The sequence below is a fragment of the Tamandua tetradactyla genome, chromosome 9, assembly GCF_023851605.1.
Source record: "Tamandua tetradactyla isolate mTamTet1 chromosome 9, mTamTet1.pri, whole genome shotgun sequence".
In the NCBI taxonomy this organism is placed as follows: Eukaryota; Metazoa; Chordata; class Mammalia; order Pilosa; family Myrmecophagidae; genus Tamandua; species Tamandua tetradactyla.
This window is the reverse complement of record NC_135335.1, coordinates 115,060,086-115,086,624: the sequence shown is the minus strand read 5'-3', so window position 1 is coordinate 115,086,624 and position 26,539 is coordinate 115,060,086. Positions and strand designations below refer to the sequence as shown.

Sequence of the window (26,539 nt, the reverse complement as noted above, 5' to 3'; positions counted from 1 at the left end):
GTTTTGTGTTGTATGTACATATATGTACATGTAAATGCACACAGAAAAAAAAAAACCTGAAACAGTAACTCTAAAATGTTAACAGCAAAAAAATAATAAGATATGAAAAAAAAAGAAAGAAAAAAATGACAAATGACAAAAAAAATTTTTTTAATAAAAAATGCTAACAGCAGTTATCTCTGAGTACTAGAGCATTGGGGAAATGCTTTTTTTCATGGCTGTTTATCTTTTTCTAATTCTCTGTCTTGAGCATGTATTACGTTTGTAATTTATTCTAAAAGTTTCACATAAATTCAAATACAGTAAAAATAGTGGAAGAACTTGCTGTAAGTTCTTTTACAAGGCAAATAAGATACCTTGAATTTATCTTTCAGAAAAAAGTATACTTTGTCCAGTCTTCACTTGCATAGAGAAAATCTAAAGATTTATTCTGAATCTCTATACTTACTTTCCAACAGCCATAATCTATGTCAACGACACCCCTTCCAAATCCTTCACTTCATGGGCCGGTTTCTTTCCTAATAAACAAACCCTCATTATTTTTAACCATCTCCTGTTAGTCAAATTGTTTGTATGATTTCTTATAATTTCTTCACTTATGTAGTATTGGAGGGGCTATCATATATTTATAAGGGGCCTCAAATTTAATTAGTTTATGGTTTTCTTTCAATCATCTCATTCTGATTCACTTTCCTGGTACCGTACTTAATGACCAAGTCTGTACTCAAAGTATAATTAAACATCTCATAAAAATGAATTTTAAAAAGCGCGACTAAAGGTAACGTGGTTTCTCGGAGGTGCGCCTGGACTAGAAGAAGTGACATTATGGACAAACTAGTGAAATCCAAATAAAGTATGAAGCATGGAGGTTTTGGTGAGTAAAACAAAACATTGTGTTCTAATTCTCTAGTAACATTGTCAACTATTAAAAAATATTTAAACGCTATTGAAGTAATGGTAATATTCTATATCTTAATTGTGACGGTGGTTATATGACCATGTTTTGACAAAACTCATAGAATTGAACACATAACAAAGATGATTTTACTACATACAAATGATAATCTCAATAAACCTGAGTTAAAAAAAAAAAGTTTAACAACAACTACAAAAACCCTAGCTTTTATGGACTTTCCTTTTTTAATGTGAGCAAATACTAGTGACAAAATCTATTCCTAAACCAGTATGAATCTGAATAAGTCTTGGACCTGGATTAATGTCCATAAAAACAAACAAACAAAAAACCCCCCGCCTTTTAACATTTCAAAAGTATTTAAATGAAAGATTTCTTTCTTTTGCCCCAATCCTTAGGATGGGAGGGTCATTTCTCAGAAGCAGCTCACATATTGTACCAGTGGCCAGGAGCCAAAGGACTGTCATGTTAGGAATTCTGTCATTTAGAGAATTCTGGAGGATACATGTGTCCTTTGCATGTTGTAGAGTATTTATAGTTTATTCTTACACAACCATTTCATGCAGACAAAGAAGTTACGTCTAGTTCTCTAACTACAATTTTCCCCAAAGGAAAAGATGCATTTAAGTGAGTGGCATCAACTCATCTCCTTAAAAAGATAGTTCGCATTGGCATATTTGGGAGGACTTAGCATATTTTAAAAAATAAAGAAGTCTACTCATGTGACCTCACAGGATTTTATAACACAAAGAGAATTCTCAGAAAAATAAGCACGGGAGCAGTGGGGTATTATTTTTTCAAAAAGCCTATAAGATAGCATCTGTTCAGAGCCATGCTATAAGTAAAGCTTCGATTTTAAAAGCCAAAACCCACTGAAATACCATCATAAACTGCGATAATTTTAAGATGAGGAAATTACAGGAGAATACATATACAATTTCCATTAATGGGAAAGAGGTTCAGCAAGTGGTAATTTTAAAACAAAGTAAAACATTTCTATTTTTTACTCTTTTTCCTCAGACTGCAGGTGGCATTTCTATAGCACAGACAGAAATGACAAAAGTACTATACTCCTCCAATAACTTTTGAAATGCCAGTAGGCTACTGTTCAATAAAAATTACGGTACGAAACTGTTACTTTACAACATTATTTATATTAGTCAGAATATTACTGGAGCTACATTTCCTTTGGAGACAGGATAGCATTAGTTAGGTTTGTATCCGGGTTCCCTCCTTACTACTGGTGATAACTGGAGCCAGTTATACAACTTCTCCAAGTCTCACTTTTTTCACCTGTATAACAGATACGATACTACATCCTTCACAGTGTCGTTGTGAGGATTAAATGAGACAACAGCCATCTAACTTCCTCAGCAGGTGTTTGCCCTGTCTCCCTGCTCCTTGGAGCCATCTAACTTCCTCAGCAGGTGTTTGCCCTGTCTCCCTGCTCCTTGGCTGACACGAGCAGAGCTCTGCGTTCTCCTATGCCACTACAATTATCTGGTTACATTACTTTCTAAACCCACCAGATGAGCTACTTGAAGAAAAAGAACATGCCACATTCATCTTTGTTTCCTAGGTGATAATCATAGGCCCCATCCCATAGCAGGTACTTGATGAATGTTCAATACATAAATGAATAAATGAGGTGATGCAATAAATCCCCAAGCTGTCTTCACAGAATTCAAACTTAGTCAAACTAGGTTATTAGGTCATCAGGTTTCCAAAAGGTGATTCTAGATGATGCACAAATTCCCAGTAAAAGGTTCACACAGAAATGCACGATTCACAAATAATCCTCTCCAAGTATTGTCAAATATAAGCAACCTCCTATTTTTCAGAGGTTAATCCTCCAACTCTTGGCTTCTGGTTTTTCTGTCTTTTAGCCCACTTCATAATTATCTGACTCCTCCTTAGTGTCACTAAGACTGCCAAGGAAAAGAAATTAAAAGAGGAGATGCACAGCTTTCAGAATTGAGAGCTAGCTGCTCTGAATCCAATTCCTAAGACATATTAACAAATTCAATCTGTGATTAACAGGCAAAACCAAAACCAAAAACCAAAAAAACAGCCAAAGAACCATCTTAATCTAACAGGCCTTAAGACAGAGTTTTAAGATATATACACACCTGGAACTTCCCAACAAAATCCATAAATGTTGGGCCATGAATTCCCTCCAAACATGTTAGTTTCCCTAATAAATAGATTTGAAACCAAACCTGTTAAGTGGCTGAAGGAACAGCTACAAGCCACTGCCTGCTGGACACACCTATAAGAATGGAAGGTCTGAAAGGCCAAGGCTGTTTCCCCAGCACCAGGCTGGGCCTGCCACTTACATGGGAACTAGAGAACTGGCTTAAAATGAGGACTATAAACTTTCTGGAACAATAGGTCATGACGAGCTTCCTTAATGCCAAAATAAGTATTCAGGGGCGACTTCGCTAACAGAAAGAAGTGTAAAGGGCATATATATTTACTCTGGCATGAGTACAACATTTCTGAATATATCTATCAGTGCCAAGAGTCAGAACTCTTTTTCTCATAGATTTTAAACCTGGAACCCATTTGAATGAATGTCCTTACTTCCTAGGAATGGCACTGAAAAGTTGTATTGTGTTAATATCTAATGAGTTCAAAATCTGTGAGAGGGTAAACTAATGTCAGAGGTCAAATATCAAAAGGTAAGAAAAAGCACAACTGCTCTTATTTAAAGAGTTTCATCCGAGAAGATCTGATAAGAAATCAATTCCAATTCCGTAGAAACCTGAGGCCTATCTGCCCGGAAGGCATCTTGGCAGTGGCTAACCTGGTACGATGGCATCAGAACCAGAACCGGTGAGAATCAAGAACTGTGCTGAAGACAACCGGTTTTTAATCTGAAGCCTGAATTCCTACGCCAAGAAGCCTGTATTTATATGATGATTCATATAAATCAGTACTGATGTTACAGCAGAAAAATCCTTGATTTAAAGGTTAACTCGCCTGACCTAGACAGGAGAGAGGAGGGCATCAACTGGGAAATGACACTACATAAAGGTTTCACAGGTCATGCAGGGAGAAGAGGGGTAATTGTATTCTTCACTAACTGCATTTCTTTACTAACTCCATGCACAGTGTTTGATTTAGGAAATCTATTTGGGAAAGTCTATGGTTCTTGAGATTAGCCAAGTGAAAGTAATATTTTTAAAGGAATTATAGTTCAAGTTCCAAAATCAACAAGCCACCAAATCAGACTTAAGAAATAACATTACATAATAGCCACTTAACGCTATTGTTTTACAATAACAAAGGTTTCTTTTACCGTATTTCCTAGAGTGCCTTATTCAGCTGGCAGATTTTCCCACGACAGACTGCTTTTTCCTTAACCCCTTCATACAGCTGTAAAAGCGAAACATTAAATAACTTCCAATTTAAAAATACCCATCATATAGCATTTTAAAATACACGCACATTAAAGGGTGTAGGTGATTGTTATGCAAGCTATGGGTTCAATGATTTTCTCAGATTTAGTAGCTGTGAAATCCAACAGTGCCTACATAGTATTCAAACAGTGACTGTTAAGGAAGGCAGTAAGGCCAAGCAAGATGAGGGGCCCAAGGCATCAACATGCACTGGAGTATTTAAAATTAGCAGAATAACACATAGCTAAGACAGTTTCAACAAGTACTCATATGGGCAAAATGAGCCTGGTGACTCCATCAGTTTTCTTCCATCTCTAATTCTATGCCCTAGGAGAACTCAGCAAGTTTCACTCATCTTCATGTGACCTGTCACTTCCTCACCTCCACCCGACTGACTCATTCAGAACCTAATGCATTCCCATCAAAAGCTACCTGCAATTTGAACATTTAAGTCAGATTAAAAAGTTTCCAGGGATATGAAGCTGGCTCTTACTTTATAGAGCCAAAACTTCTTCAAGAATAAAAATAGTGTTTGGCCTACCACATATCAAGATTATGCCTGTATTTTTGCCAGCAGTCACAGTTTCCTAAGAGACCCAAAACCCTAACAAAATCAAAGTCACTGTTAAATGTAAGACCGCAAAATCAGTAGAATGTAGAAAAAAACAGGTTCTCAATGGGATGCCCAAAATAAGAGATAAACATTAATGACTGTCTATTCTTCTTTCCAATATTTTTTACCTTCAAGTGGTGATGAAAGGGTACATTCTCTGCTTGGATCCTTCTTCTTTAAAACAAAACAACGTGACTTTTCAGTTTGATATTTTTATAATTACCTTTCTCCAATAAGCATGTCCAACAGCTATTAATTTAGCTAGAACTCCCTCAGGTCCTCTCATTCTATTAACAAGGTCTAAGGTCAAAGGTCAACATTTTCAGGGTTTACAGCCAAGTTCGCGATGGAGCTTTCCTAATTACCAGGCAGACAGAAGAAAAGAAAATAAAGTACCTGGACTACTAGTATTAATAACCATGTGAACTTTTATTTAGAGAGCCCTATAATTACAAAATGTGCCAGGTGCCACAAAAACCAAATTGTTACTACACAGCTAAGACTTGAACTGATAGAGATGGACTATGCACATTTTTAATAAATGGTTTTATGCACACCCTGTGCCTACTTTCATCCGGGTAGCCCCAGGACATTTTAATACCCTGGCTCTACTACTTAACTTTCAAAGGGATTACTCAATTACCATGATGTCAGTCACAAATAACTAGGTTACAAGCAGCGAGGACAGCTCAGATTAAAATAGCTTTGTATACGCTCACTCACACTAGAGATGGGTGTGTACCAGTGGGTGGATGGGGGTTCAGCGTCTCTAGTTCTAATCTCCCCAAGAGACCAGCCTATTTCCATTGCAACCAACAAAATGAGGCAATCTCTCAAATTACTCAGAACAGGCCAGGTTTTCTCCTCTATAGGCAATCCCCACACAGGCACTCAAATGATTTCGCAACCCCAGTACCTGTCAGTTATTAGCTCAGATGGAAGATGTTCTCTACCTTGAAGTTTATATAGGAGTCCCCTATTTTTTAAAGACATTTACTTAGGCTTCTGATAACTGGATTTGTGTGTAAAGAGAAGCAAGCAAAGTCACGAAAGCACATCCTGTTCTACCCTCTCACTGAACTTACCAATCTACTACACAGTTTCTCTCTGTGCTCTGGGAGGGAAGACACACACACACACCACTCACGCTGTCGTCCCATGACAGCAGCGAATAGGCCATGCCTCCCCACGGAGCATGTGCTCCAGATTTTAATAGTTTATTTTTAATGAACTTCTTTTTGAAATCTACTTTTTGCTCCCTCCCTCTCTCTCTCTCTCTTTCTCTCAGACCTACATATTCAAGGAGCAAACATACAATCTGTACTCTCCCTATTGTCAGCTTCACACTAGACGCTAAAAGCAATATTTTTGAAATGTGCCTATTCTTGCTCCTGTCCTTTGTATTACACATGCTTTACCAGGGTACATGATGCCTGCTGAGTCTGTGAGAACACACTGCTATGGAGGGAGGCCACCAGGCTCTCGAGAGAAATCACTCAGGGAAATAGCTAACTGCCTGAGGCCCGCTGAAAGCTCTTGGCTTGGGGTGCTGGCCTTCTCCTCTCCTCCAGGATATCCTTTGAAGGTTGGGGGGAGGGAGGTTCATGAATGAGGGCAGATGAGGCTGCTGGATGCCTTCGTGGACTATTACCAATGTTAGGAGATAACTAGAGATGAGAGAAGGACTGAAGGGCAAGCCCTGAGTGATATGCAAACCTGTCCCAGCTGCAGAAAACACAGGTTGGAGCATGAAGGAAGGAGAAGGATGAAAGGGAGCAATTATGAAACAGGCCTGGGCAAAGCAAGGAATGGGAGGAAATGTGCACAGAGACTCTGGGAGGGGCAGAGCCTGCAGGTCAGGTGTGGAGAGGATGAGAGGAGGAGCAAAAAGCATAGGTGAGTTTCAGGAATCTCCAGACTAGGCTAGAGGGAAAAGGGTGAGTGACAGAAGATCTCAGGAGGAGAGAAATTAGCAGCAGATGGGAGCTGGAGTCGCTCAGAGCCAGAGTTCAAGAGAGAGACTGCAAAACATGGTAGAAATGAGATACTCATAAGACTGTGGAAAGAGCTTGAGCTTCCCAAGAGAAGGTGAAAAGGAAACTGTCATTGCCAATTTGGGCGATGAAGCCAACAGACAATAAAGTGAGCAAGAGTGAGTAAAGGGATATGAGTCAGGGAAGACGAGCCCACAGGCCAGCGGGGATGTGCACGGGCTGGGGCAGGATGATGTGTGGCTGCTGTACTTACCCTTACCTCCTGCAGAGAGCTGCTACCACCCATGGTCTCCAGTTCTTCACTTTGCTGCTGTTTCCTGGTTGGTCATCACGCCACCCTCCCCCACCTCTCTGCTGAGACCGCTCATGCGGAAGTCATTGACGATTTCCCAGCTGCCAGAACCAGACTTGTTTCATCTCTCCGGAAGGGCAGCGCTGACCGTTCCCTCATACCCCAGGGTGGCTCTGACCGTGCTCTTGTGGTCCCCTTCCCTCTCCTGGCACTCCCCTCCCTCATCTTCTTTCCTGTACCTATGCAGATCCCTGCCCAACTCCTAGAGGGTGGTGCTCTTAGTTCTCCCACAGATTAGTTTGGAGTACTCCTCTGGGGTCTTACCAGTGACTCCCAGGCCTGTCATTTCCGGCCCAGCCCTCTCTGAGTGGCCTGGACCTTACTCACATTCACCTGCCAACCCAGGGCACGCATTCTTTCCTGCTTCAAAACCTTCGCCGTGCCCCATACCTGTCCCCAACTCTTCTCATGGATGGCTCTTTCTCAGCTTGAGGTCTTCCCTTAAATAGCGTCTCCTAGAAAGAGCTCCTCCAGCATTACGATACCTTCTTCTCAGTTCTTGCTCAAAGCCTTCAAAACACTGGCCACATCTGGCAACTAGCTTATTTAGACGATGGTTTGGATGCGAGGCAGAAGCCCTCTGTACGTCTTTGTTCACCACTGAATCTCTAGCCCAGCACCATGTACACGATGTGGATGTTGGCTTGATGAAGGAATGAATAGCCCCCCATGAAACCAGCACATAATAGGTATTCAATAAACATGGATTTCTGAGCTTAGGTCCATAAAAGGGGCAAAGACAAGTCCAAGTACTTGGGGCTCCCCTTCCCCTGCTCTGATGTTTACAGGCGGTTCCTCTATCTCTCTGTCCTCCAAGTCAAAAACCCCAGGGCCATCATGGAACCTTTCTTCATTCCTCAGAGCCAACGACTCACCAGCTTCTATCAATTTTGGATCCTTGGGCATAATCTCACCACATTCTTTATTCAGGCTTGCATAAACTTTCAGATGGGCGATTGCAATTACTTATTAATTGGTTTCTAGGTCTCACTGTGGCCCAGCCCTCCACCTCCAACCCTAACACCTAAACTCCCCAATGTCACTAGACATGCAATGTCTCTCACCCATAAAGGCCCACCTCCCCGTAAAACCAAATGGTTCTCCTCCCAAGTTTCATTGCCTGTTATTCATCCCCTTGCTTTAATGATAGCAGCAATAGCAAAAGTTAAGATTTATTGAGAGTTTTTATGTGCCAGTCACTGAATTAACATTTTGCATATATGAACACACTTCAATTTTCACAACGCTGTGTGATAAGTGATTTAATCATACTCATCTCACAGATGGGGCAACTGAAGTCCAATGAAATTAACTTACCCAGTTTCAAAGTGTCAAGACCCTAGATTTCAGATGAGGTGAAGTGCCTTCAGTCTGTCCTAGCCACTATGCTCTATCACCTCACCAAACTTGATGCTTCTGGCTCTTTACGCTCCAGTAATACTGAGCTATGAATAGTTTCTTGATCTCTATGTCACCAAGGCGTCCATAACTCATTCCAACCTATCTTTCAAAACCTCCCCCAGGTGGTACCTCCTCTCTCGAGTACTCTCCTGGTTCCCTGAAACCAAAGTCTCCCTTTCCCATTAACTACTTCTATGGCTTGTATGTACCTTGTATATAGTTCTTTAATTGTGCTGGTTTGCGATGATTCACCTACAAGTTTTACTTCCTCCAAGACTGTGAGCTCACTGAAGTCATGCCTATGAATTTTGTTTCTGAGTCACAGTCCCCAGCACAGAACAGATGCTCAGTGGATGTACATTTAACTGAGCTTCACGGTGTGACAAAGGCAAGTTCAATAACACCCAGAATGCCAGGACAGGAGAAACGTCTACTTCCCGTATGCTTTTAAGATGTATATTCATGAGCAGAACAAAAGGAAAAAGAAACTCACCAAACACTATAGATGTTTCTGAAGGAAAGAATGCAGTGGCATAAAAATGCAATACATTCTGACAATTTACAGAAGTTAAAGATCCCTGAATATACCTGTGGTTCATAGCGACTGCTGAGTAATATGAATTCAGAAAAACAAACAAACAACAACAAAAAAAATTTCTTTGTCCCATGGGTCCTCAGAATTTTCAGTTTTCAGAAAAATACAATTGGGAATCTCCTCAAAGTGATTACCTGATTACAAACTGCCCATCTGCATGGATAAATACTATTGATTTAGGTGTCATTGAGGTTTGAAGATTATCATTGAAGCCAAATGAAAACATGGCACATGCTGAACATTAGGATTAAACATCAAGGATCTTCTAGAGTCTCTAGATTGTACTTCAGTAAAATTACAGGCCTACCTCAAACTTAGCAGCAACATTTAGAAATCAACTGCTGCCCTGTACATACACTGTGACAGAGAAGAGATAAAAGTGAGAGAGAAGCGGGATACTTGCCCTCTTCCTACACCAAAAGTTTTTAATCTAATGGGAAAAGAAAAGATGTTTTAAACACGGGTGGAAACATATAAATGTAGGCAAAACAATTTCCATTCTAAGTTGTGGAAGATGCTCAAGTGAATGGAATATTCACAGAACCGTGCAATTTCAAGTTGCTAAAGCATGCAATTATGACTTTAGTTTAAAACAGCAAGAACAAAACCTTTTTATCGATACGGATCTGTCCGTTCAGTCTAGATAGATGTCCCTCAAAGTAAGAGGTGAATAGCTGTACTAGACTACTGTGAGGAAACGAGGAAGGGGAGAAAAAGGTGAAACCCATCATTAAAAAAAATGAATAATTTCCAATGGAACATGCAAGCTTTCCAGCAAAACAGCAGACAAGAGTAACCATGCATCCAGACAACCCAATGTCTGCTCAGTCAAGGCTGAAAAAGATGGAAAGGCACAATTACCATCTTTGGGATGAGGAACAGCAAACTTTCAATTAGGTCTGTGTAGTCTTAGAGTCCTGGCCTGAGAGGAAGCCTGCAGGTTCATTTTCCCAGAACTCTGTAGTTATGGGCCCAAGTAGGGCTCTGATTTGGGGGAGAAACCTTAAAAGCTTTCTTATGAGAGAATAAACCAACAAACCAGGTGTCAGGCTAAACTGGCAAGGCAGATGTGATGTAGCAAATCGAAAGGTTTCCGTGATGATCATAATAAAGGTTTAAGGTTAAGGAGTCTGAAACCATTCAACTTCGCTTTCTTTGGTTTAAGTGTACAAACCCCTATCCCTACGAGCTCTGAGACGCTCGTTCACAGGCTCAGCGCAGGATTTTACTATGTGGTAGAGTCAAGAAGCTGAAATTAAAGAAAAGGAAGCCCTGTGGATTACAAAGTTAGGCAGAACAAGCAGCGAGGATAAAATACGCAAACTGAATGATCTGTCAAAGTCAGAGAGTGTGCAGAAAAGAAGCTGGGTCTCCGCAGCATCAACAGTCAAAGGGCCACTGCAGATCTGCCGAGGGTGACAGCGCGGCCTCATGAAGGCTGGCGACTTGGGAATGGAGAGGTCTTTTTAAGAATGGATCTGATCAGCCAGGTAAGGAATAGGGTGATGCGTGGGGCTTGGAAGAGACAGGATTTACAGCAGTTAGGAAGGTCACAGAAGCGGGGAGAGCCACCATCTAAGCACATGTTGCACAGCCTTAAGGGAAGGACGCACAGCTAGAACTGATCACCTTGCACAGAATGCAACAAGCACAGGGCCCTGAGATACCTGCCCTTTCTCTTTCTGAATCTCCATAACAGTAAATATAAAGTAGTGCCAGCCCTTTGGAACAAATGACTAGATGGATGTAGAAATGATCTTTGGGACACAGATTTCCAAATTCCATGGATACTGTAACTCCCCAGTCACAAACAGGCTGCAGCAACCTCAGCGCTTCGAGGGGAGGGGAGAAAATCTGCCTCCTCCTTTGTTTCGCCAGGCCAGATGACATGGATCCTTGACACTGGGAATGGAAATGGCCCTCCCACTCTCTCCCACTTTGCTGGGAAGAATCCAGGTCAGTTTGAGACACAGGTTCTCTGACAGTATGAGCTGCTGAATGGGCTGGTTCCAGGCTGAACAGATATCGACTTAATGCCAGGGTTAGAGCAGCCTAGAATTCTTCATCTAGTTTGCCCTCTCAGGAATGTTATCAACAGGTAGGCAGAGAGAAGAAAAGCTCCAACAGTTTTTAGGTTCAGACCGGCGGGGTGCCAGAACAGACTCATTTCTCCAAGAACAGGCTGCCCCACAGCCAGGACCACTCCACCCAAATATTTCAGGGGTCCTGATCAACTGAAAGTGTATGAAGTTACAGGAGTCACCCACTATGAGGACGAAAGACCCTCTTCATATACAGAACATGGACCTGTTCAGCTTTATTAAGTGCTTTGGGGCTTGCGTATGGCTGACACATCTCTAATAAAATGACCAATACTGAGACAGTGTTTGTATGTATAATATGGCAGCATAAGAGAAATATATTGAAAGCATATTTGAACGGCACAGCATTAGAATGTAGCATGGTTTAATGGCACCAACATTTGAAGTTGCATTAAAAGGTAAGCATGGCTTGTCATACATACACACACATGCCACATACGCACAAACTATTTATATAGATAGTGCATGTGAAAGTATTCAAAGATGTTTCTGAACTGTAAGAAATACCATGGGGAATTTCAAAAGGAAAAACTATTAAATTACCCAAAATGTTACATGCTACAAAAAGATACAGGTGTAACAAAACAGAAAGGACCACTGACACTGGCACACAGACGATGAAGTTCCAGATGTGATAGTTTGTATTCTGTTTTCTTGCTTGCACCACTGCTCTCATGCAGGCTCACACTTTGCAAGGCAAGTTTGTGAGAAAAACAAAAATCTGCAATCACACAACTCGGAAGGTGTGCCTCTCTAAACTCATGAAAATGCCACCTTTCTCTGTGAGACACAGATGTGGGGAGAGGAGAAACACCTCCTTTAAAATCGTATTCACTCAACCCAAATGTCAGTAAGTAACTCGGAACCTGTCCTACCCACTTCATCTTGAATGCAAAGTTCTTTTTCCGCCCACCCATTCTGTCAAATATGTGTTACAGAATGAATGAAAAGGCCAGCTCTGTATTAGTAATAAATGTCATCAAACCAGTAGAAACCAAAATGGCAAAGTTAGGCAGACTGTCTCCTTACGCCGGCAATATGCAATGGGCTAACAGGCTGTCTTTCCATCATACATCTGCATCCTAAAAAGGCCAACATCGTATAAAGGGGAACCGGCCCACGTGGGAAAGGTTCTACAAAGAGAACCCGAAGCCCCGCGCGGGCGCCTGGAGAATGAAATGCATCAACAGGATCAGATCAAAGGGGCAGACTTACACTGAGTATCTCCTCCCCCTTTCCCTTCTTCTCTGACCACCACTTACAACTGAAACTCTCTTATTACCCACGTTTCAAAAGGAGAGCACTCAGACGCACACTGCTCGGGTTCCGCCCGGGCACCCACAAGGACCATGAAACACCCGAGACAGTGCCGCCCCCTGCATGGCCCCCGGTAGGGTACAAACTTTGTAAAGAGTCACCCAACAAACAGGAGCCCAGCTGCCGGCGCGCGCGGGGAGGGCGCCAGGGAAGCAGAAGCGTTCCCTCTGCACGCACAGCCGCGCCGCCTCCTTACCTCTGCGTTCGCCGAAGCCTGTTCCCGCTCCTCAAATGGGGCAAAGTAAAGTTGGAGAGGACAGTCCAAAAATTGGGGTCAGACATATCCATTTCTTTCTCTCTTCAATTCACGGGAGGTTCAAGGCCATAAGACCAAAACGGGGGCTGGGCAGGGGCGGGGAGGAGGGGTGGGAGAACAGAAAAAAAGGCAAAAGAAAAAATAAAATAAAAAATAAATACAAACAAAAAAATCCCAGTGATCTCCTCACTCCCTCCAGGGAAAACGAGGCGCGAACTGCGATCTCAGGAGCACCTCGGGGCCTGTCTGAGCGGCCCGGTGTCCGGACCTGACTTAGCGCGCGCACTTCCCCGCGGCTCGGGGACTCCTGGGCACTGGCGCGCCGAGCCTCGGCCGGGCGCTGTCCTCCCCGGCGGCTTCCACTCGCCGCGCCCGCGGGGGGGGCTGCTATTCTAAGCCTTGTTTCCGGCAGGCTGCTGCTTATCTGCACAGCCGTCCGCATCTCCGCAGGCCCGGGGCTGACTTCCTTTTGCTATCTGTATCCAGTGAAAAGAATTTAAATAGGAAAAAAATAAACAAAAATAAACCCAAATCTCCTCTTCCCCTCCCCTCCTGGAAAAAAAGAGCACTTACAAGCACTTTCAGAGCTTGGCCTCTCGGAGGCCCTGAACCCGACCCCTCTGTCTCAACGTCCCGGCGTCTGGCTGCAGCTTGCACCGCGCCTTCCAAGCGGAGCCCGGCGCCCCCCACCCCACCCCCAGTTCCCCCGAGGCGCGGGGGCCAGCGGCACCCAGGCATCTTCCGCCGCCTCTACCCCCCCCCAACACCCCCCTCCCAGGGCCCCGAATGGATCCTTCCTCCAAAATAAATAAATAAAGTGGAGCTGCTGCCGGGGAGCAAGTTGCAACGCGCTGCATGCACACACCTGGAGGTGACTCACGTCAGAATGTCCCAATTACAGCACAGCGAGGGAAGTCGGTAATCACTCTACACCCAGACGCAGTGTGTCCGACAGGAAAGCCACACAAATGGGATGCCACACTCGCCTAAAATCTCCGTAAACCCAATTTATGAGTTTGCATTCGGATAAATTACCACGCTGCCGTCTGCGTCACGGACTGCAAACTACCTATCTGGGTAAGTAATGGTCAACTCACTACACGTAAAGACATTATCTGGCATTTATTGAACAAAATGCCAGATTTATTTTCCTTCCAAGTATGTTCGAGGAAGGAAGGAAGCTGGTGTGAATTAATGTTATGGTCATTTACTTTCAAGAAAGGCATGGTATCCAAATAACTTCCAACATCCCCAAAATACTTGTTAAAACTATAAAGACAAAAAAACACGAGTTAAATTAGCTGTCTTAAATCTGGTGTAATATAGTAAGAGAAGTCAAATTTTTAAAAAATGAAAGCAAAAATAACTTCTAAAACATGGTTTAGTCCACCCAGTAAATACTGGGAGCAAACTGGTCATAGAAATATGAGGGTGAAGAGAAGGCGTGAAGGGTAAACAGCAAACAGGAGTCTGCTGTGGAGATCCTCCTTAACCTAGTTTTTGTGACCCACAAATGTTTTCTCACCAAGGACTCAGAGTTTCTGATAATTCTTGGGCAGGGTGTGTTCTATTTGTTTTCTCCTCACATTCTCGTAGAGCCTCCTCAAATCCCTGAAACCCAGCCAGGTAGGCAAAGAAGGGAATGCTTCCATTTCACATTTGAGAAACTGAGGCTTAGAGAACTGAAGTGACAAACACACTTGGCTGGCTTTTTAGGAGCCTGGTCCAGAACTATTATTATTCTTATTTTTATCCCATACTAAGCCATCTCTTCTTAAAAAAAAAATTTTAAGCATTAAAAAAAGTTTTGTTTTGTTTTTTAAGGGCTGACACTAAGAGCATCCTCGTGTTCTAGAACAGAGTTTCCTGACCTTGGCACTAACGACATTTCAGACTGGATAGTTCTTTGTAACTGGGGGAGGACATGGGGCATTTTTGCACATCTGGAGGATGTTTCAAAAGCATCCCAGGCCTCTACCTAGCAGAAGCCAGCACAGATGATCAAAAATGTCTCCAGATATTACCAAATATCCTTCAGAGGACAAAATTACTCCCACGTGGGAACCACTGTGCTGGATAGAGGCCCCTTCTAAGAAAGGTGGTATAAAGCACTTGTTAAAAAGCAAATATCTTGGGTTTGAATTCCTGATCCAACACTTACTGTGACTTTAAGCAAGTCACAGAATTTCTGCCAATTTTCCCCAATTGCAAAATGGGTCAAAAATAGGACCAACATCTCTAAGAGGATTAAATGAGACGATGAACTTACAGCCCTTCACGGTGTAAAATATGCATTGCACATAAATGCTGATGATGTGCAGAAGCTGAAAGAATCCCGTCCCGAGAGATGGCAGGCAGGGGTCCCCACCCCAGGCCCTTGGCTCTGATGTGCCCTGAACACGCATGCATAGAGGTGTTGAGCACACAGTGTTACAACTGAGTCTGTTCACTGCCGTCCTCCCTATTGGTCTGTGAGTCCCCAGGGCCAGCCCTGTTTTATTAATACGTGTGTTTCTAGAACCTGACAGCTTGTGGTTAATATGGGTATATAAGAAATGCTTTTTGAATGCAAGTAACTTTAGATGCCTAGGCATCTATTATTTCTTACAGTGTCCTAAAATTTTCAGGATTCACAGGTCAATTGATTTTCTCAAAAAATCCTGAATTGCTTAAAAGCCTATGAAGATTTGTTTTCTTAATTCTAAAGACTTTCTCTTATTGACTCTTTTATCTCTATACAGTAACTGGAAAGATAGTGCTAATATTTCTCAAGTCTTAACATGGCTCTAAAAAATGTCATGACCAAATTCAAGGGAAATTCCCTTTGAATACACTCCTCCCAGCCCCCAAACATGAGCCCAGGGAAAAACTTTTGTGCTCACTTTTAGGTATCTGCTTTTAAGAAGGAAAATTACATAGTAGAGAAGAAGCAATGCTGTCCTCATACATCAAAAGACTATTTGGTGGAAAAGGGTTTGGATCCAAAGATGAAAAAGGCTGAAACAAAAGGGCGCGACTTCCTACGGGGCCTGATCAGAGGTTACATGAGCACATGAAGGAGACACTGTGGGTGGGACTTGAGCTCTGGATGGGATCAAGTTCTGATGACTTCTGTACCTCCCAACTCTAATGGTCCTTACTGTCCTTGTAGAAGAGCCCACAGATTTGGGCAGCCTTCATCAAGATGACAGCAACTAAAATGGACACATCGGCGACATTAAAGATTATTCTCTTGATTGAATGATGCATATCCTGGACTGTGGGCAGCAGATCCATTACTATCTCAGCTCTGTGCATTTTGTGAAATGCAACATGTCAATTCTCAGAAGCATGACAGAAGACAGCAGTGTTTTTAACCACATGTATTTTAATTTTTCTTCTATTTTTACATTTAAAAGGCTTGGAAGAATCTGACTTGTATTCAAGTTGAAAAAAAATTTAAGAGGTAAAGTGCATGAGGAGGTGAAAAATGACTTAGCTGATCTGGTGAAAGCGGTTGATACAGTCCCACATTCATTTAAGAGAAGAGTAGGTGTGACACTTTTGTGACATGTCTTCTAACCTGTTTGACTTGACTTGGGAACCTGTGATTCAGAAGGTAATACAGACAGTAAACACAGAATTATAATTGTCAGAACTACTGACATTTTCTTACAGATGAAATAATTATATGGGCTGAAACTAGAATATAGTTTAGTTGCAAATTGTGGTAAAACCCCTGCTGCAGAACTACGAGGGAACTGAGATCACTGGAAAGCTTTGTCTGGGTTAACGTACAGATATTCAGCAAGATTTTCCACTCACTGCACAACAACTGAGCCTACACAGCAATGGAGCAACTTTATGACCCAGAATGCTCATTCGTTCAATCGGATGACATCAGCCATTGTTTTTATGAGAAAGGTAAATAAGATACTGAAATATGCTACTGTCACGCTACTGAGATGCTAGTTTGAGATGGAATGAGTATTTAAGAAAGAGTCAAATCCTTCATTATTCACCTCCCTCCAACCTACAAAAAAAAAAAGCCTGGTCCTTTTTACTGACCCAAATCCTTCTAATTACCACCACTACCTCATGCCCATTCAGTTGGGTTTTCTTTCCTTTTTCTGCAAAGAATGTGTTATGGATAAGTCCCTTCAACCTTGTCTTAGACTCCAGACACTATCAGAGACTAAGCTATGGGACGTAAGGCCTGGAAAGCGCTCAGCAGCCTGCACAGGACGCTGACCACGAGGCCACGTCCAGTGAGAAGACACTCGGGAACCAAGAGCTGAAACCAAATTCCCAGAAGTCTTCCACCTGACCCTAGCCTGATTCTGCTATAGCCTGTTACTTCTCCCCCACCTCCATCTTCAGAACACCTGGAAGCGACTGCTTCCCCAGAGCTGACTGCACCTGTAGCCCCACTTCAGTTACACTTTTAGATGCTGTCTTGGGAACAGGGGGCTAGAGCAGGAATAACAAACTGCCCGTTATGAATGAACAATCTTTGAAACCACTTTGCACATCCTAGGAAACAAAGCTTAGGAACTAGGCTAGAAATGTGTGGTAAGTTTTATCACTGGGGGAGCAGGCTGAAAGAAAAGCTCTTCCAGTGTTATTCAATAAATTTGTGCTAGACTGTTCAAATATAGAGGAATACAAAAAGGTAAAAGAGAATTAACTTGTAAGCTAAACAGTAGAGATAGATGTGAATGCTGAATACCAGGAGTCCATAAGTAGGGTTACAGCATCCCAGGAAGATTAAAGAAATTAACAAACAAAAACTGCACCAAATAATGTCACAAGGTTAAAGAGATTCAGATTGACAAAGCAAAGAATACAAGATAAAATTGATTTCTCTTTCCGGATAGGTTGAGCTGGAATTATATGGTCTGAAAGGGTAGGGAAAAGGATTAAGGCCTGAGAGGGAAAAAGAGAGGCTTAAGACTTTCCAGAATGAGAGAAGTATGCAATATTTTCCTTACGTAGCCCCTGGGTCCCAGGAGAATCACAGGCTTAGAAAAGATAGAAAATAACCAATAACTTTACAAAATCTTTCTAAGAGGGGAAAATAGGTAGATGCTATAATCAGCCAGGTGCTGAAATACAACAGATCAGAAATGGTCTGGCTTTTAACAATGGGAATTTATTAGTTTACAAGCTTACAGTTCTGAGACCATGAAAATATCAAATTGAGCTATCATCACTGAATTGATACCTTCTTCCAGAAGGCAGGCTGCTGGTGCTCCTGAACTCCTGTCACACGGCAGGCACATGGTGGTACCTCCTCTCGCATGCTCTTCCAGGTTTCCTTGCTTCCAGCTTCTTGCTTCCCCAGCTTTCTCTTTGTATGTGAATTTCATTATCTTATAAAGGTCTCCAGGAAGTGGATTAGGGCCTACCCTGGATGACGTGGGTCATGTCTTAAGCCTACCAAGAGGTCCTACTGTCAATAGGTCCACTGCCACAGGAATGGATTAACATTAAGAACATACTTTTCTGGGGTCCATAAAGCCTCTAAACCATCACAGTAGATATGGGAAATGAAGTGCTTTCTCCCCAAACTGGTGACTCCTTGATTTGTATGATCTATAAGAAGAGAGTAGAATGCACAGTTGCAGTCCAGCACAGAGGGCTGTGTATGGTTTCAGAATCACTGCTGTTAGCTACTAGCCTAGGACCATCCTCTGACTTCTAGTGGGGAAGATCCCAGGAGAAGCCCCATTGCCAAGTATGGAAGAGCTCCGTCACGTGGGCGAGGAGCTGGACAGGCTGCCTCGAAAGATATGGCATCTTTACAGCACTGGTGGGCCGTGCTGTAGGACAGAGGCTACAGGGAGAGACCCAGAGATGTGTGCCTCCGTTCCTAAATCAGCTGTCCAGACGATCAAGCCACACAGAACAGGGCCTCTAAATGTGCTCGGAATCCCGATTATGGAGCTGAGAACAACAGCCCTCACCTGAAACCTAGGAAGGCTAACTCCTACCTTGCTTTAAGACTGAATTTAGGTGCTCCTTAGTCGGGACAGCCTTCCTGAGAGCCCCCCACCCAACTGGGTGAGGTACCCCTCTATTGGGCTCTGCTCCAGAGAGCTTGTGCTGGAAACAGTTCTCACACTGTATCAGAATCAAAACCCATTTGTGTGCAGATCTGCCCTCCTTAGAGTATGGGCTCCTGCAGGGCAGGGGCTGTTTCTCATTCGTCTTTAAATCCTTTATACCCATTGGGATGAATGTTAAGAGGAGGGGGACAAGGGAGGGAGGGAAGAGGGAGAGACTGGAGAAAGGAGAGAAGGAGGGAAAATGGATTTGCTCAGGGTTAAAAAGATATCTTACAGGGAAATTAGGGCTAGAATTTGATATCTTGAGGACTGACCCTGTCTTTATTCCTATTTGCATTTCATGAGTCCATTCTATTATCTATATATTCTGTACTCATTGGGAAGTATCACTATTGTCTCAGATTTCAAAATCCCAGAAAACAGACGGTGCATATGTTTGCGTGTATTCATACATATATATATTATAACTAGTTATGCATGAAATGTCCCATGCTTTTTGTGGTTACCAGTGAACCTCAGTGACTAATCATTACAACTAATCCAATCCCAATCCAGAGTTAACCTCAAGGACATGATATTTCTTGATCCAGAAGCTGGGGTCTAAGGCACATCGTTTCTCTTACAGGTCCTGAGCATAAAGTACAGTGCAATTATAAGAAGTGTCAATTGGGTTTAAGTGGGTCAGTGTGGTTATATTTAGCCATTTAGTAGCTGACACTAAGACCTTTCTGTAATATAAGATTAAGGTTAATTTATCAGTTCTTTTTTTTTTGAATATTTTTTCCAGGTCAGACATCCAAGGCTAAGGAAAATTGTCCTATTAATAGGAGAAGTAAGAGTTTCCATTAAAGTATCACACAGGAACCATATATAGATATAAGTGGAAACCATGTGCTTTTGTAACAAATCAGAAATTTATTGTTATCATTACAGTTGATACAAATTATTCTCCTGATCAGAAGGCAATGTAAGTGAAGACATGGAAAGTTTTTAACCAAGGAATTCTCAAGCAAACTTCAGTACTTCTATAAATTAAGCTCTATCATTTTTATACTAACAAATTTTTTTAAAGAATTAATTCGTAGAATAAATATAATGCCAGGTATGACAAGTATTCACTCTAGTTTTCATAGAACTGCAATTAAAACATTAATCAGATGTTTTTGCCTGTTAAACTGGTAAGAAAAAAAAGAGAGATAATATTCAATGCTGGTGAGAGTGTGGAGAGATACTCTACCAATTTTCTGGAAGGCAATTTAGAGAATGAAAAGAAAGTACGTGTGTGTGTATATATATATATATATATATATATATACATGTTTATTATATATGCATGTGTATATAGTCTATATACATATGCAAACAAATACACGTATGAACAACTGATTCCACATTCTAGAATTATACAAAGAATATTAACAAATGAACAATTATTCAAAGATTTATGCATATGGGAAACTAATCTCAAAATTCCTTATAATTTTATGTTATACTAATTCCTTATTAATACAACATAATACTAGGAGGGAGAAAACCAAAGATACAAGGGAAAAGCAACAGTTAATAAATCCTAAAACAGCCAAACAATGCAGTAACATAAAACAAAGTCCATTGTGGGAGGGCTGAATAATAGTCCCCAAATATATCCAAGTTATAATAATTGGAACTTGTGAATATACTGCCTTAAATGACAAAAGGAACTTTGCAGATGTGGTTAATTTAAGAATCTTGAGACTGGGGGGTGGGGAAAAGGAGCACGGGAAGAGATAATTTTGGATTATCCTGTTGGGCAAATGTAATTACAGGTGTCCTTAAGAGTGGGAAGCAAAAGGAGATTTGACACTGAAGCAAGAAGCTATGCTATGCTGCTGACTCTGCAGATGAAGGAAGCTGCCATGAGCCAAGGAATACAACTTTAGAAGCTGGAAATGGCAGGGAAATAGATTTTCCCTCTAGAGTCTCCAAAGGGAGCTCAGTCCAGCTGACACTGACATCATTCCAGTGAAAGTGATTTTGGACTTCTGGCCTCCAAATATCTAAGAAAATAAATGTATCTTGATTTTAGTGACCAAGATTGTAGTAATTTGTTATAGCAGCCAGAGGAAACCAACATAAGGACACTTTCAAAAGAATATGTAATAAATGGGAAGTGCTCCAGAAATGATGTAGAAAAAGAATCGGAAAAAAATGAAGCATGTGTATGATATAAATTTTGTTTGAAATATAATGTATATGAATGTATTTGAATTTTAAATGATGGAAATAAACACAAATTATTTCTAGTAGGCATCTATGAGTGTGGGATTATGGTTGATTTTATTCTTCTTTATATTTTTAATATTTTTATGAGTCCAAATTATTTTTTATAATTTTTTTTTTTAATTTCCAGAAGTCCCACATTTGACGGAGACTCTTGTTGTCACAGCCTTAGAGGATGAGTTTCTGAGAATATTAGAATACTTTGAAGAGTTTACAAACTTAAGAACACGCACTTTTGCTCAGACATATTCATAAAATTTGACTGCTCTGGCATGTAAAAAATAACATACAGGAGGTGTAATGGTGGTTCAGTGGTAGAATTCCCACCTGCCATGCAGGAGACCTGGGTTCGATTCCCGGCCCATGCAGTTCCCCAAAACAAACTAACTAAAAAACAGACAAAAATTCAACAAATAGTACTGCATATTCACATGGAAAAAGAATGAAATGTGACCCCACCATACAGCGTACAAAAAAAAAAAAAACATACGAAATTAAGTAAGTAAAATTTCTGCAAGCCTTGGAAATAAATACTAAAATTGCTTTTAAAAAGAAGTCTTTCCTACTCCCATGAATTTTATAACATAAAAATGAAAAATATCTCTGTTTCCTGGACATAAATCCTTACGTGTCTGTGGCAAGTGGGCAATGGATATTTTCAAAGCTGACTGGGGTATAAATCCAGACAGGTTTTGGTTTGGGCTGAAAATACGCATTATTATTTGCAGATGGATCAGGCTGTACATTCTATGCAAGCAGTTTTGAATTCCAGACCAGCTTCCCTCCCTTGTGCTTTATTCCTTCACTGCTCAGAAATATCATATACTCTTAGAAAGCAAATTCATTTTATCAGGCAGACATGTATTCCGCAAAAAGATGATATTCCTAATTTCAAAGAATTGTATTAACTATAATTCGAGATTACCAGTCTTCCATCCCACTAACTTGTTATTTTTTATGAGTCTAGGTAATTCAGATTTTACTTAGCTACCATGAGGATCTTGAAGGAAAGGACCAAATTTCTGGTACCTACCATAGAAACGTTCTTTGAATCAATGTATTGTCACATACGCTGTAGAAGACAAATCATATTAAAGTGTGGTTATCAAATAACTATCAAAAAGGAGTTTTCCCTGTTAACAAGGGTTATAGCAACAGTCAGTCAAGTCACCCAGGACAGAGACAGATGGATGAATATTGATCAGCGTGAACCGTCATCTCCAGTAGCGGCTCTAGTAAATGGAGGGCACACAGAATTTTAAAGGACATTGATACAACAGGAATAAACGAAAAACCTGGCCAGATGACATGCACATGGAAGATACAGAAAATGGATGAGAACAGAGCAAATCCCATCAAAAGTGGCAGAAAAACATACTTGTTTGGGAAATTGGAAAATGGGAGAAAAATAAATTGGGTAGAAGTTTTCTTCCCATTCCTTGGTTGTGGCCTCCATTATCTCTTGTGTGGATTAGTGCCAGCCACTTTCTGCCTCTCGGTGTTCCCCACTCCAAACCATTCTTCGAAAGCCACCCAGCTCTAATGCAACCACGCTGCTACGTTACAATTCAACACTCCTCACTGGTCACTGAGGAGCAATATTTCTCCAAGTGTATTTTTTGTCATCCCATCATCAAATTGGCTGGAATGCTTGTTAGACATGCAGACTGGGGTCTTCTCCTCTATCTACTGGCTCAGGATTTCTGTGCGTGATGCCTAGGAGTCTGCATTTTACCAGAGTGGCCTGGTGATTCTCATGTAGGTTTGAGAAGCACTGCACAGGAAAATCAAAACCTCTCTAAGTGGAATACTTTATGATGCAGTCCCTTGTTATCTCTCCCACTTCATCCCCTGACACTTGTCCCCTCATGGTTTATGCTCCAGTAATAGTAAAATATGTACTTGTCAGAAATATTGAATTACTTGAAGCTCCCCAGACACAGCAAGCTCTGCCACATCTCATTGCCTTTGCACCTCCTGTTCCCTGTACCTAGAATTTCTACCTCCTTTGCCTGGAAAACTTCTGCTCATCTTTCAATTGTGAGCTATAAGGTCACCTCTCCGGCAAAGTTCGCCTGATGTTCTCTTGCAGACATAAAGTACTTTTTTCCTCCTGGATCCCCAATGAGTTTTATGCATATCCATGCCACTATTTACAGCAATCATTCCATTGCAGCATGATTACGTGTCTACAGGTATAATTTTCCACAAGGGTTTTAAGCTCTCTAAGTTTCTCTAGTAGAAACAAGGACAATTTCTATTTATCTGTGAATGCCTCAAAGTATACAGTAGATGCTCAGGAGTATGAATGGGTGCAAACCCATTTTTTCTAAAGTTAGTTTTTTTAAAAAAACGGTTATTTCTCCATCTTCTCCATTTTTCCAATGTCTACACACAAACTTACAAAAACATGTTGCTTTTTGCCAATTAGTTGGATAGTTTTTCCTTGAAAGCACTGTTGCTAAAAATAAAAAATTAATGTTCTTTAGGCAAATTTAATGTAAATTAAGAAACAAACCAAAATAACAACAACAACATTATTAGCTTTTTACTTTCCTTTAAAAGTATGGCTGAAGTAGAGTGTTACTTTGTCTCCCCTGTGAACCTTCTTCCAAGGTCAGAAACTCCGTCCTGCGGGGACATGACCAACATACACTACCCACCCAGTGGGCACCCCGTGGAGACATGTGAAATGAGAGTGCAACATCAGTAGTGCTCGAGGTTTGCAATCCTTAGCTACCAACTCACAGATCAGGCTCCTGGCCCAGATATGCCAACTCTTAACAGCAAGGGACAGCATCCCATTTAGGAGGAGGCAGGAAGTTGAACAAGCATAGCTAATCAATTGTCAACATGCAGGGAGAATTCCACAGATGTCACCTTTAAAGAAAAGACATACATGGTCCTGGGAAGTAGAACATGCTTGGATGCCTGGGTAGCATATCATGAAACCTTGAGCCAAGAGCGGTGAAAGCTAAGCAATGTTTTTTTTACAATATATATTTTTGAACAAGGCAACATGTGTGCAGCATAAAAACGTCAAAAAGCACAAAAGCATACAGTGAAAAAATCCATCTCCCTTACAGCAACAGTTCTAAGCCTCTCAGTTGTCCTCTGGGCAGAAAAGAGGTGACATAGCAGGTCTGAGTCTGCTATCCATCAAAAACCAGCTTGCAAGGTTTGACCATGGCTGGCCTGCAGGAACTTGGATGCCGGGAGTGTTCTGACGAGGTCCTACCAGAGAAGGATGGTTTACTGTGCCCGAACTGTACAATGGGCTGTGTGCTGTGCCCTGCTCTGTGAGTCTGGAATTTGGATAGTGCTAGGCAGAGGCTACCTACATGACAAGTCCCCAGTAAAAACCTTGGTCACCGAATCTCCAATAGCTTTCCTTGCAGGCAACACCTCACCCAAGGCTCACCTCCCAGTGCGTTCACACATACACTCGTGACTGCACTGGGAGGGGAGTCTTGGAAGATTGTGTCAGGTTTCCTCTCAATTTGGCCCCATGCACCTTTTCTCTTTGTTGATTTTGTTTTATATCCTTTCACTGCAATAAATCTTAGCTGTGAGTACCACTGAATCTGGTGGTGGCACTGGGAACCCTCAACACAACCTACTCAGAAGCAATTTCTGAAGACAAATTCTTATTAGAGCTTTCAGAGATATTCTATGCATATATAAAACAAATATGCATTTATTCTGCTATTTCTAAGGGTATAGTTTGAATAAATAACCTAGTCAAAATGCTGCTTTGGGACGAAGAAATGCTTTTACCAATACTGTGTCAACCCCCCATTTGCCAAGAATACAGTCCACCATATCTCTGCAGAAAGAATAAAAATAACATTTTTCAATAAAATACCGTAGAAGCAATGCTGATAAGAGTTAGAATCGTCATAGGTTGTAACAGCAGAGAGAACCCCAGGGCAAGCTTTGCTTATATATGATTAGAAGACGTCTTTGATAGTAATACCAGATCTGAGCGACATCTGACAATCATGTCTCTTCTCCTAGCAACTCTTCCTCTTTGACAAATGCCCATCCCTATGCCTTGTTCTTGCTTTTATTCTTGAGTCAACCAATCCCCCCTAAAGTCTTAACTGAGAATTAACATTTCAGTGGATAGTGCTGAAGATGTGACCATGAAGCTGTGCTTGCATTTTAAAGGGGATTGAAAAGTCTGAGAAAGAAATAGGTATAGATGAAGTGGGGAGTCCACCCCACAACTGAAGGGGTCTGAGGTTTAGTGGATGATGCTTCTGGTCAAAATCTGCCAAGAGGCTTCCGAAAGAGAGGGGCCACCACACCATCCCTCCATCACTCCACCCTTTTCATTTGATAGGAAAAGGAGTGAAGACGCATTGGAAAGACTATCAATCTTTGGCTTAGTTGGAAACTTCTGCCTCTTATTTTCCACATATGTATTAAGGGTAGATGACTTCTTTACTAATGATGCAGCCACCAGATATGACCAATATGAAGACTATATAGCAACATGGTGATACATTACATGAAAAAGAACACTGGAACTTAAAAGGCAAACCATGGTATGATCACAATCGCATGAAATCACATATGCATATGGAAAAGGATTGGTAGACAACCTGGAAGACTGAAAACAGTTCATCCCAAGGGATTATTTTATTCTTTTCCTTCTGCTTTTGTTGTTTCAATACATCATATCTTTAAAAATATATATTTTATATTACATATTTTAAATTATTTCCTAGTCTTTAAGAACTTGCTCTAAGATTATATCAATTTGCCCTGTTGCCAACTCATTTTCCTGAAGCCAATGAACTAACCTCTAATGTTACAAAAAATTGATGCAAAAATACAAGGGCCCAGGGTGTCCCTTACATCGGGGGCTCACAGTATCACTGTTCAAAAATGCCAACCTATAAATCTCCAAGGGCTAAAAAAGGTAAACACAATCATCATTTAACATCTTTAAGTGCATCTTGTACTATCCAAGTCCTTTTCCTCCCCTTCAAAATGATCACGTCTTCTATTTACCCTTGGTGCCTAGTGCTACAGCTTTAAAATCATCAATCCATAAAAAAAATAAAATAATAAAATAAAAACATCCATCCAGTGGTTCAGTCCCAGAAATAGGATTGAATCCACATCAGTGAGCTGCCAGGCCTCTACAGAGCACCTAACACCTGAGGTTTTGGTACTTTTGGCTTTACTGGGGAGCAAAGTCTGCACATAACTTTCCTAATGGGAAAACTGTGGCCCAGTTCCTCAAATCACAAAGGATATTTTAGTATATGCTTCAAAAAA

At 41.3% G+C, this 26,539-nt stretch overlaps 1 protein-coding gene across 33 annotated transcripts in view; it reads right to left on the bottom strand.

Moving 5' to 3' along the window:
* Positions 1-26,539, bottom strand: part of MAST4 (microtubule associated serine/threonine kinase family member 4) — a 632,749-nt gene that overhangs the window by 154,922 nt on the left and 451,288 nt on the right. For 2 of the 33 annotated variants that reach the window (XM_077117390.1, XM_077117393.1), the window contains exon 1: positions 12,885-13,254. The exons of the other annotated variants lie outside the window; for them this stretch is intronic. In XM_077117390.1, the coding sequence (XP_076973505.1) occupies positions 12,885-12,976 (92 nt within the window). In that variant the 5' untranslated portion in view covers positions 12,977-13,254. Of the gene's footprint in view, positions 1-12,884; positions 13,255-26,539 lie in introns of those variants that run through there. 33 annotated transcript variants of the gene reach the window in all.